The 12,486-nt window shown below is 37.8% G+C and overlaps 1 protein-coding gene across 1 annotated transcript in view; it reads right to left on the reverse strand.

Annotated features, from left to right (window-relative positions):
- Positions 1 to 1,267: 1,267 nt before the first annotated feature.
- The window catches only part of uhrf2 (ubiquitin like with PHD and ring finger domains 2), a 33,901-nt gene continuing 22,682 nt past the window's right edge, over positions 1,268 to 12,486 (reverse strand). Inside the window, exons 5-16 of the mRNA XM_028463634.1 lie at positions 10,748 to 10,857; positions 10,418 to 10,604; positions 10,215 to 10,338; positions 8,724 to 8,831; positions 7,709 to 7,813; positions 7,508 to 7,614; positions 7,169 to 7,331; positions 6,121 to 6,258; positions 4,129 to 4,390; positions 3,881 to 4,029; positions 2,002 to 2,100; positions 1,268 to 1,895 (exon numbers count right to left, since the gene is read on the reverse strand). Of these exons, the coding sequence (XP_028319435.1) occupies positions 1,749 to 1,895; positions 2,002 to 2,100; positions 3,881 to 4,029; positions 4,129 to 4,390; positions 6,121 to 6,258; positions 7,169 to 7,331; positions 7,508 to 7,614; positions 7,709 to 7,813; positions 8,724 to 8,831; positions 10,215 to 10,338; positions 10,418 to 10,604; positions 10,748 to 10,857 (1,699 nt within the window). The 3' untranslated portion in view covers positions 1,268 to 1,748. The remainder of the gene's footprint in view (positions 1,896 to 2,001; positions 2,101 to 3,880; positions 4,030 to 4,128; positions 4,391 to 6,120; positions 6,259 to 7,168; positions 7,332 to 7,507; positions 7,615 to 7,708; positions 7,814 to 8,723; positions 8,832 to 10,214; positions 10,339 to 10,417; positions 10,605 to 10,747; positions 10,858 to 12,486) is intronic.

Raw genomic sequence — 12,486 nt, forward strand, 5'->3', positions numbered from 1 at the left:
GCCTGGCAACACCATCATGCCCTTGGTGAAGTCACTGAGGTGAAAGAACAACAAGCGTTTGGAGATAAATCTTTCATTTCCATCTCAGAATGTCTACCTGAGGACAGGCTGCTCTGCATCTAAATCTAAACCCCCCCCAAAAAAACAAACATTTAATGGCGTCCATGGAAACATGTTATAATAACTGAAGGTTATGGTACGTGTATTTTTAGAAATGCCAAATCAACTGTGCCTCAGTGAAGGAAGTGTAACATATCATACATGGTTTTTATTTGTAGGTTTTTTGTTTTTTTTTACCAAATTAGAAAGAAATAGACAAATCTGTCATATAAGCATATTCTCCAATGCAGCTCGTTCAAAGCTACTGAAAGGAACACAAAATATTCAGGAGTTGCATTTTGAATTAATCGTCTCAAGACAATTGAAGTAAAAACATAATTTGTTTTCTTAATCCAATGTAATAAAATCCAAACGCTGAGGTTTGTGATGTGACACCTTTTAAATGCTGAAGAGCAGTCGTTTAATCTCACATGCAGTTAAGGAAAAACCTTTTAATAATTATCGTTGTTAAATGTAAGTGTAATTTTAGGTTAAATTGAAATAATTTGAATATAAGAAATAAAAAGGGAATTGCATTAATATCTTTAAAAAAATAAAAATGATTAATTTTTAAACAAAGAATGCTTTTCGTCATTTATGAGCAATTTATTTAAGTTGAAATAATATTAATATCCTACGAAAAACAAAAAAAAAACCCTGAATTTCCCCAAACACAATGTTTATTTATTTTAATTTATTTTATTTATTTGTTTTTTTTTTTTTTTACAAAGAATGCATTTCTTCATTTATGAAGAAGTACTTTATTTAAAAATGTTTTTTTTAATAGGGTTAGGGTTTCATTATTTAACAGGGACAGATATCAATGCATTAGACTGTGGACAACAGTCTTATGCAAGCAACATAGTGTTTTTTAGCTTGTGCTAACCTGTAATACTCGTCCCTAAAAAGACTTTCACTTTTAGAAATATTTTTTATTTTACTTTTGATTTCCAATCCACACATGATCAGAAATATTAAAACTACAATTTTGCAGATTTGATGGGAGTTTTTCAACAAAATACACACAGTTGCCTATTTCAATTCTCTACCAATGAGCTTGAAGTGAGTCCTGGTGAGGTGAGATATTTTTCTGCATCATTAAAGTGTTTTATGGGGCTAAAAATAGCAAAATAAAAAATAGCATTACGTCATAATCCATGCACAGATATCTTGTTATTGCATGCTTTTATTTTTTCCTTTTTCAGATTAAACTAAACCAGCTCTGAAATGGCTCCACGTTACACAAAATGCACACAGGTTGGCAGGAATCAAAAGCAGGAACTACAGGAAACGTGCTGCATTAATATGACACAATAAAAGGGGGTCAACTACAAAAATAAGATCTAACATCTTAGGATGGCTTGTGTAGGGAATGAATCGGGGCTCCTTTTGTGCGTTAGTTTCCGTGTGCGTTTGGGTGAAAGAAGGTGAAAAAAAACAGAAGCTCAGGCTGGTGAATGGAAAAGGACACAAAATACAACAACAACATGGAGTCAGTCCTTACTGAGGTTTGTAAATGAATGATTGTACACAGAAAATGGCTGTATATGCGATACACACTTGCCCGTGAGTAAGTAGTACATTATGAGTGTGCGCATTTTAAAAGTGGAGCTCCGGGTACGCGACTCTCACACACGCGCAGGTCGACCTCATCGACCTTTGCTGTAGCCGGGAAAAAACTGATCGAGCAGCATCTGCAGCGCCTTGTTTTGGCTCATGGAGTAGTCTTTGCCCAGGTCGTGGCGGCAGGCGGGGCACGTGTACACCTGTGCACGGAAGGAGCGCTGCAGACAGGACTGAGGAGGGAAAGAATCGGAGGATATTCACTTACAAATATGCTTTTTAAAAATAATTATATATATATATATATATATATATATTTTCTTTAGTGCAAAGACTGACCTTGCAAACGTTGTGTGCGCAGACGGTGGTGATGGGCTGAAAGGCGAGCTCCTGGCAGCACACGCACATGAAGATCTGCTCCATCTTACGCAGAAAATTCTTTGAAGAGAACATGAAAGAGATGAAGGACACTGCAAAGCAACAAACTTTATAATGCTGATAATACAGAAAATAACTTTATCGTTCAATAAAACAAGAGCATTCTGAGGGGCAGATACACTAAGATCTAAAATAAAAGTTGGTAATTCAGTTGCTTCCCTAAATCCTTTAGTGACGCAGTAATGATTAGTGCACGAGCAGCACTGGTGCAGACCGCCCCTAATTAAATGAGCGCTTTGCTCATTTAAATGTCAACTGCGCATGTGTCTGCACCTGCTTCTCAGTTGTACTATTTTTCCGTACTAAAACAATCACCGCAAACAGTTCCAGATTTCTTGAATCACATTGCGTCCCTTGCATTATTTTATTTGCATTTCCTCCTCTCATATTTTTGCTCCCGCTGGGAGATCCGCCTCCTATGCATATTCATTAGAGAGAAACACGCTAAATGGAATGAAGGCGCATTCTGACGCGCTGAAGACACGCAGTCCTGATTATATGGACTTAGCGCGTGGTGTGACGCTTGCACACGTTTTAATACCACCAAACTTTTAGTGAATCTGCCCCACCTAGCACCAGATCTCCTCTTTGCCAGATATTGGCAATTATCTGGTTATCAATCACACTTTAAATCAGAGGTCATAACCCCAAATTTCTTGCGACAGACATTTTTCTTTCTTTCTAGAATTAGTTTTTTTTATCATGTTTATTAAAGTGTGTTACAATCTACAGAGTAGTTAGGATTACTGCACAAAGTGGCAAGATATTTTCTACTGCATTTTATTTAACTAGATTTATATTTTAGGTATAGTTTGGTATTTATTGTGTGTGATGTGTTGATTTGAAAATGAATAATAATTTAAAAAAATGCAAAAAAATAATTCTAATCAGCAAATGTTTTTGTTAAATAAATTCCTAGACATTTCATGTGGGGTCACGACCCCAAGGTTGAAAAACCCTGCTTTAAAAGCTTGGAAGAAATTTCTATCCCTATTAATAATCATACATTAGGTCCAAATTTATGGATATCCACATTTTTATTTTTAAATGCACAATCTGGATCCAATCTAGATTAAACTTGATGGGTTAATTTAAGAACCAACCTGACATAACTGAGTCAAATTTCATAAAAAAAAAAACCAAAAAACCAAAAAATAAATAAATGCCTGTGAAAATATTAATAATCATAAAATTTCGGGCCAACTACTGGCAAATATCTTGATTTGAACAGCTTTTTTCTCTGTTGTCAGGATGTCCCAGTAACTCATTGAAAAGCATTTGGTCAGAATACTGAGGCAAAGCAGAAGAGAGCAAATTAATTTAAATATATTGTATGTTTTCTCTCCAAAAAATAGGAATAAAATAAATGAAATAAAAGTAAAGGATAAGGGTTTAAAGCGAGAGGTACAGCGGTGCAGACTTTCTGCAGAACTACTTGATAACATTAAATTTGAGAGTTTTAAAGCAGGAAACCATCTTGTGGCCCTTAAGAACCCTGGAGTAGGACATTCACACAACATTACGCCCTACTAGTGCCCTATTTTACATTCTTCCAGAAGAACAATTCCCTTTTAAACAAGTGGTTTACTGCATGTTCCTATAGTTTAAGAAGTAAAACAGGAAGAAGACACTAACACACTTTAACTTTCAAAGTCAGGCCTAAAATTCTTTGTATTCAGACATTGCTCAGGAGAACCTGGAGCTGGACTTGGTTATACTGCTCTAGGTTTAGGTTTCTTGGAGACATTTTCTGTGAACTTAATTGTGTTAAGGTCCGTACTGGTCCCTCTTTAAGGCTTTCCATGGCTTCGTCCCAGAGTTTCTTGTTGCCCGTGTCCTCTTTGATCAGCTGCTGCTGCTGGTCCGTCAGCACAAATGTTTCCTCTACTTTCACTCGTTTAGCGGGAGGCTCCGACTCCAGTGGCGACTCTATCACACACACACACACACAAAAAGAGGAAGGAAGCAGTTAGTTATTTTCTCATGTGACTGATTTATTCCCATCAGTGTTATCTGTAAAACACCCACCACTCTCTTTGTTCACTGGCTGCTCTCCACTACTTTCCGGTTCCTCCTTCTTTTCCTTCTTCTCCTCCTTCTCCTCCGTGCTGGCTTCCATAGGCTCCTCCTCAGGTTCCTCTCCTTCGACCTCCTCTTTCTCCTTCATCTTCCGTGGTTTCCGTGGTCTTCCCCTGCTAGTGTAGTGCTTCCCCCGGCTGCCACGGCCAGGCCTCGCACAAGCCTCCTTCTTTGTTTTGTTAGCCATGGCTGCCTGGTAACCTGGAGGATACTGTAGTGGAGAACAGTCACATGCAAAGTGCTGGAAATACATAGTTTTGTAGAAATGTGTGTTTCCAGGTATCAAATGTTTGGGATTCATCCAGAGAAATAAAGCGTTTCATGTTGAAAATGAAACCTCAACATTTCCAACCGTTTTAAGTTACTGCTAGCTAGGTTTCACACCATCAGGATTTTTGGGCCGATCACCGATTAGTGAGTTTAGAATCACCAATCCGATCATATGAATTTAGGTTGTTTTTTAGGTACCGACCGAAATTCCTTCGGTACTATGATACAGATTCACGGAAAATCAAACGGTACCGTTTCAGGACATAAACGCAGCCTTGTGATTGTGAGGGAGTGGAAGAGTTGAAGAATTTCCATGCAGGACTTGTGTGGGTGCGTGGCCCTTTAAGTGCGAATGAATGCCCTCGTCGCTTGACCATGTGCGGAGTGAGACTGGAGCAGATCAATTATAAGCTGAATGCTGTTTCTGAGTGATTGGCACAATAAACGTTGCAGCTGTTGAGTTAAACTAGAGTCACATGAAATACTCAATGACTACTGTGAAGCAAAGGGAGTTAACCCCAGAGCTGAGGATAGCTTCAACTACAGAGAGTTGGAGATGAAGCTGTGGAGGCAGACCATACTGGAACAATGTGAAGCCTCTGTTAGCATTAGCATTATGAGCAAACACATATTTACTGACTGGCATCCGTATTCACAGGTGCACAGCGGAAGTGGGCCACACACACACACACACACACACACTCTGAAATGAACAGAAGTCTCTGGTATGCGCACAGAAACACACACACTAACAGCAGACGCTGTCCCCACTTTCAGAGCCGGTAGACTGAGGAAGAAGTCCGGCGCTCAGCCGCTTCACTCCAACCAAGATATTTTTGCTGTTCACTCATAGGTTTTCACCTTTGTGCACAAAAGTGAGTGAAATAAAGCCGTGTCACGTAGAGCAAACAACTCTTTGGTGTAAATGAGACGTTAAAACAATGCAATGGGAGCATCTACAGAAAGTTTCTTCACAACAAAGACGTTATTGATCGGATCGGCGAATTAACACATTATAGCCGATTACATCAATTACATAAAATGCAAAAATATGGGCCAATCCGATATAGCAGATTAGATCGGTGTAAAGCCTACTGCGAGCCTTCCTTATTATCTTACCCTCTACTTAAAGTGAAACCGTGAAAATTTAGAATTTAAAAGTATTTAAGCATTTATTTATCAACGTGGCAAGAATTTTTGGCTAAAATTCATACTGTTAACTATGTAGTAGGGGTGGGACGATACTGAGTGCACGATACAATATGCTAGACGATAATGGGCTTGCAGTAACGTGCATTCATTTTATTGTTGGTATTACGTAAAACACTATGTTGAATAATACATGACTAGTGGAGGGACCCTTTAAGATTTTCAGAATTAAAGCAGCTACTACTGAATACCTTTATTAAAAATCTTTATATAAACTCCAATTACTTCATGTACAACTCTACAAGGAAAAATGTCTTCCTGTTTGATGTTGACAGGCCCAATAATAAACTGATATAATTTCTCTATTAGAATCTAAAAAGCTAACAGGTTTAAATCATTTTTTTATTTATTTTTTGGCCAAATATTTGTTTTATTTTCTTTTTTAATTCTGACTAAACTTTTGTGCCTTTTCATTCTATTTGTAGGAAGAATAATTTGGTGGTTGGAGCACAGGGGACAAACCTGAACACGAAGGCCAAGCTTTTGGATCCTCTCCAGTCCTTCGGGCGTCCACGGTGCCGGTTCCAGATCATCCCGCCTCAGTAGATACCTCCACACCAAGTAACCACACTTCCCGATCTCCGGCCAGTACTTGACCACCTACAAATCAGCAGCAGAGACATCAGGAGTCAAGCTCTTTATTTACGTCTTTACCTTTGACAGTATTTGCCGAAAATTCATTTAGCGCCGTTAAATCCATGTTTTTATTATTTCTAATTAGGATTACTAGTAAGAGAGGTTCAGAAATGACTAGTTCACATGAATAAAATAAGTCATCCACTGACAGTTTTTCTGATGAACAATTAGCTAATTTTCCCTTTGTGGAACAAATGAAGGATATCATTATCTATCGTTATGAACAAATTACCAGCAGTAGTTAGACGTCTGTGTACGCCTAAAAAATGACGCCAAAGGGCCTTGGTTTAATAATGAATAATTTACCTTAAAATGACACAAGTAATTAGAAAAATAAAATTACATTTAAAAAATTCTTAAATGTCACACTTCAGAGATTTTCTTGTTTTTGTTGCGTTTTTATTACTTTTTTATATTCTGCTTATTAATTTCCTTCTAAAACCCTTTAAATATTCCTCAATATACTTAATATACATGTAATATAACAGGAATCTCATCACAATGAACTAAACTGAATTCCAAAGTCCTGATTTTACAGGTTTATATCAGAAAAAATAATTATTTATTTTTCAAAGAAATAAAAGTATATGTAAAATAAAATTATTATTTATTATGGTAAAATAAATGTATATCTTTATTTGTTTAATCAAAATTATTAATAAAATCGTAAATTAATTTCAAGATTAAGTTATGTTTGTAAGTTGAAAACCATATTTGTTGTGGATGATTTTGTGAAGTGTGTGAAATATGGATAAAGCATGAATCCTGATTGATTGATAACTGAACGCTAAATGTTGAAGCAAAGGGCTACGCTATTAAAATGGCTTTGCCAAAATAAAACAATCCTGGTTTGTGAGGTAAATCTTGACGTTACCTTGTAAATGCCGTCGTATCGGTTTCCCTCCTCGGGTGCGTACTTGCTGATGCGTCGACCTTTGGAGCTACGCACCACCCGCACTGGTTTTCCCTCTCGCCAGTTCCTGGACTCTGCACCGTCTTTGTCATTTAAAGGTGCATCGCAGTTTAAAGCCAAGGCTCTGTTAAGTGGGATTTTTTTTTTTTTATAAATGGAAGAAAATGTGTTATTTACTATGTTAATAAAATAATCAAAACATGTTATACGGTTTAACCAACAGCAATTAAACGTTTTCACAGATAAACCAAAGAATTTCAACCAAAGCAGGCCTACATAAACAAATGGGTCCCATCGTACCTGTTCATATGTGTCAGTGTCTGATCAAAAGAGTGCTCGCCGATCCGTTTGTTTCCTGAGAGATCTCGACCTCCGCTGCCCGTGTAGGTGAACTCATCTCCGCGGTCCTATCACGGATCACAGCAACAGCCATTGGCATCCAGGACAAAAAAAAACCCCACCAACATACTCTGTGTGAGAATGACACATTACAAAACGTACCACTTCATCCTCGAAGCCCCCGGCGAGCACCAGAGAATAGGAGCCGTCGTTACTGCGCCCATGGATCCCCCCGACATGAGGCCTGTGAACGCCCGCCTCGCTTACCTGGACACAGAGAGAATTAGACAATTACACAAATAATTATTCATCCTCCCACACAGAAGAACAACCTTTAGCTAAAAAAGGACGAGCATAACGCAATGATGCACATAATGACATAATGATGGCTGGTCCTTGGCATTAATGTTCCTTTTTTCCTTTTCTAAAACAACTGGGAGCCTCATTTCTTAATATGAAAATCATTGTTTCCCCCACGCAAACTTTGGTGATGTGACTGATTGTCAGCATTGTAGGTCACCTGTTAACATCAATCCATCCATCTTCTTCCACTTATCTGTAATTGGGTCGCAAGGGCAACATCCTTTGCAGGGAAGCCCAGACTTCCCTCTCCCCGTCTATTTTGTCCACGATGTAAAACTCTAGTTTTTTGGGTTTTTTTGGCTGACTACAGATTTCTGTATTAAAAACATGATTTATTGTCACTCAGTATCATATAATTTTTCCAAAATTTCACATCATCTGTAACCACTAAGGGTCCTACTTTATTCTGGAAAAATAATTAGCTATGTAGGTCACGTAGAAGCTTAGAACTTATTAAAAGGTTTTTGTTATGAGTATGTGATTTTTGGAGAAAAGGTTAACAGAAAATACACTGATTGGAGATCCATGACGTGACCTAAAATCAGTTTGGTGGGGGAACAATAGTGTATTACCAGCATCGGTTAATATCAAAATTAGAAATTAAGTGTTTGACAATATTGGCATTGGCATGACTCATATCAGACATCTCTGTTTATAACAGATAGAAAACAGGTTCATCAACATTTAGTTTCAAATAAATAAGGAGCCACAGCAATAAAAGCTAAAACAGTATTTCTTACAGCTAGTAACATTAGATCATTAAAATAAAACTTTTAACTGTTTAAAAATCAATGTTCTATTAAAACAGACTCACCTGTACTCTGAATTTCCAAGTGGTTCCAACAGGAACACCAGGAACTGGTCCATAGTGGTTTGATGGTACAATTGTGCATTCTTTAGTGCGCCCCACACAGGCCATACCCTGCAATTACATTGGGAGAGAAGATGTACACAAACAATATCAAATATGAGCAAAAATGGTTGTAATATTATAGTATCTAGCTTTTTAAGCATATGTTTAGAGGTATTTTATTAAAGTCTAGTTTTAAAGCAAAAGCTGCATGACTCACAGCACGTCAATGTGCCCCAAAAAAAGCAAAAAACAGACTGTTTTCAATTAGTCCTCAAAGGGAAAAGGGAGCCTTCTGGTATAAAAAAAGGAACTATTTTCCATTGGCAGCTCCAGGAAAGTAGCTAAGTTATGCGTAATGGCATTGTTCACTTTGCAACACGAATCGTAGTGGCAGCGAGAAACAAGAAATCTGTGAAGTTATAAGATGCTCATGACTGCAGAGGGAGATTCTGAGGATAATGTTTAGCAGTGAGTCTTAAACGTGTATCTGATGATAATCCTTGTGTTTGCTAGAAAGAAAAAATACAAGCAAAATGCTGAAAGGCTATAATTGAGTAGCACGTGCAATAAACTAACGAAAGCTTGTTAAAATGATGCCATTGAACCTTAAGACAAAATGTAAGAGGTTCACATACCTCTACATATCTTTAAAATAATAATTTTGTGTGCACTGTAAGTTTGATGTGTATGATAAGAGGAAGCATCTCTGCAGGAGTTTCAGAGACCGTGTTTCAAAATAAAACATTAAGACAGAATGAACAGAGTGGTCTGAGAGATTCTTATTATTTATTTTGATTATAGCTGTCAACGTTAACATGTTATCTTATTAACGCGATAATTGCAATCTTTCTTTTTTTTAAGGCATCTGTGGTTCATCGAAGGTCGTTTTGTACCGTTGTGGACTTGGTGCCACCTTAAATTATGATGCATTATGGGAAGTTCAGGTCTAACATTTACAGTAGCTGCACATATACATTCTTTCTGTAATTGTAAATTACATTTGTCATAAAAGTGATTCTAATAAGTTCTTAAATTCCTTTTAAAAAGAAGTAGGCACATGTATCGATACGATAATCGCGCAGTGAAATATCGCAGAATGGTCTCAGTCATTAGCAGCATATAAAACTGCAAGTCACTCATTGAAACAAAAAATATTTTGCCACGACACAAAACAGTTTTATTAAAAAAATATGTTTGCGATTAATTGTGATTAACTCAAAAAAATTATGTGATTAATCGCGGTTAAAATGTTAATCATTTGACGGCACTAATTTTGATATTTTACTTTACATTACTTATTTACTTTGATAATTTAAATGTGATGTATTTGATACTTTGCAAGAAAAAGTTTGGAAATATTGGCTCATAGTACCTCTTCATATTTTATTTTGACTTATTTTCATCAAACAAAGTGTGTGTGTGTGCGTGCCACAGGGCGCCCTGAGGCCTCACCTTTCCCCAGTCTCTTTGACTCTCAGTTGTAGCCGAAGGCATCTTGGCTTTCTTCTTGCTGGCTTTAAGCTTCTCTCCAGCCTTGACGACTTCACTGGTGTCATTCTTACAGGTCGGACAGTACCTGCAACCAGCAGAACATAAAGTCTCATTATTTTCTTTAGTTATGCTGCAGCTAGTTAAGCCCACTCTCTCTTTCTTACCAGTCCTCATCATCTGGGATGGTGGCCAGTGGGGGGTTCAGACAGTAGATGTGGAACGCCATGTTGCACTCGTCACACAGCAGCTGCATGTGAGCATCCTGCTTCCCACCACACACGCAGCACGAACAGAACCGACACTCGGCTTCAGGATCAGCTTTGCAGTGCTTGCATTCAGGGCCACTTTTTCCTGGAGCAAAAACCAGAAGGAAAAGATACAAACAGGCAGAATGAGAGAGGGAATGTTTCCTACGATGTTATTCAGGAGAATATTTAGAAAATAAAGATGGGATGGATTGTTTGTTTGTAAATAATAATGTTAAGATAACATACTTTTAAAATCTCCATCAGCAGCCGTGAGCGCACGAGCTCCTGGTTTTTCCACCTGATAGATTTCATCCACAAAGTGAATTTTACAATCTGGAATCACATCTCCTGGATTCCTGGAGCAAAAGAGAAATAAAAGAAGAAACATTGCAAAGAAACAAGATTACAAGTTTAATATATTCTAAAAAAAAGGCTAATTATTAACAAAAAAACAATAATGTCACGTATGTTGACAATAATTTGTCAACATAAGTGACATTAGGTAGGAAAAGTGGTGGACAGGGTTTATAAGTGCAGAAAAGGCATTGAAATTTGATGGAGAAGTGGCAGAAATGGGAGTAATATAGCAAAAAAATGAATTAAAAGGAGCAAAAATATTGCAAGAAAAAGTGACGAAAATAGGTTAAAATATGGCAAGTTTTGTGTAATTGCAGAAAAAGGGTAAAAATGAACAAAAATTTACTAAAATTATAAGTTTCTTGAAGGCATCTGGCGACCCCCTCCCAGTGTCTCGTGACCCTCAAATGGGGTCGTGACCCCAAGGTTGAGAACCACTATTGTAAAGTAAGGTTTGACCTTAAAGATTTTTTTTTTTTCTTTTCTCCTCATGAGTCTTGTGCTTTTGTTTGTATGCGATATGACTTTACATATTTTGGAGTGTATTTCTGTTAAATATGTACAATTTTTTTTTTTGAAGAACTGTGTTCCCTTATCTCAACATATTAAACTTAAAGGGGACATATCATGGTTTTAAATCCTTCCTTTTTAGATATAAATCATACAGTTGTGGTCTATATAAAGCGGAACTGCACTGCTTGGGTCTGAATTCCTCATTATTATAGCTCCACAGGCCCCTTTTCTGATGTGCTTCTGAGAGCAACTCGTTTTGGTGCGGTCTCTTTAAATGCAAATGAGACACTTCATACCCCGCCCCCTCTTCGGGTCACACTCGGTTCAACTCCACCCTGCTCGGCCATTTTTGTAGTTTGATAGAAGAGATACGGCTATGTAGCGGCGCATAAACTTTTTATTCAGAGGTTATTTACAAAATGTCAACAACAGAAGACTTGTCCATCCAGCCTTACATGTTCCAGCCAGAGTCGGACCCAGCGGAGCGAGATGAAAATGAAGATGATGAACCTGCAGAACCCTAACAAGTGAGCTAACACAAGCACCGAGCTAACGCTAGCGCCAAGCTAACGTCACGAAATGCATTTTACTACAGTCTTTTCGGAGACAAAAACGGCAAAATGAAATGACTAATGAAAACTTTAGACTTAAATGAAATCACGTAGGCCATATCATCAAGGATCTAAAATGAGCACACAGTGCTAACATATGAAGTCTGAAGACGGTGCAACTGCTAAGCAACTGCTAATGCTAACAAAACAATGACAGGGACGTCTTATCATCACACTTTTTAGCGTTATTTACAGCTTAACGAAGTGCTCTGTTCGTCGTCTCCAAAGATAGAAGGAATTGACCCCTCAATCGGCAAATCCTTCTTTATACTGGCGGAGGTTGCAGAAGCAGTCATCCTTGAAGTGCTTCACGCACACAAAAATGACCTTACCCACAGATGTGGTACATTTCCATAAAAAATAAAACTCAACCAGGCACTTCGAAAAGGTTCTGATGCTGGGAGACGTTGTAATGAAGCGTGTGGGTTACTACATCCAGCAACCGAACATTTTGATTTCTCCTCTCGTAACTTCGGCATCCTGGAGCTTGGACTACAAAATCGC

Source organism: Gouania willdenowi, chromosome 12 (assembly GCF_900634775.1).
Source record: "Gouania willdenowi chromosome 12, fGouWil2.1, whole genome shotgun sequence".
NCBI lineage: Eukaryota > Metazoa > Chordata > Actinopteri > Blenniiformes > Gobiesocidae > Gouania > Gouania willdenowi.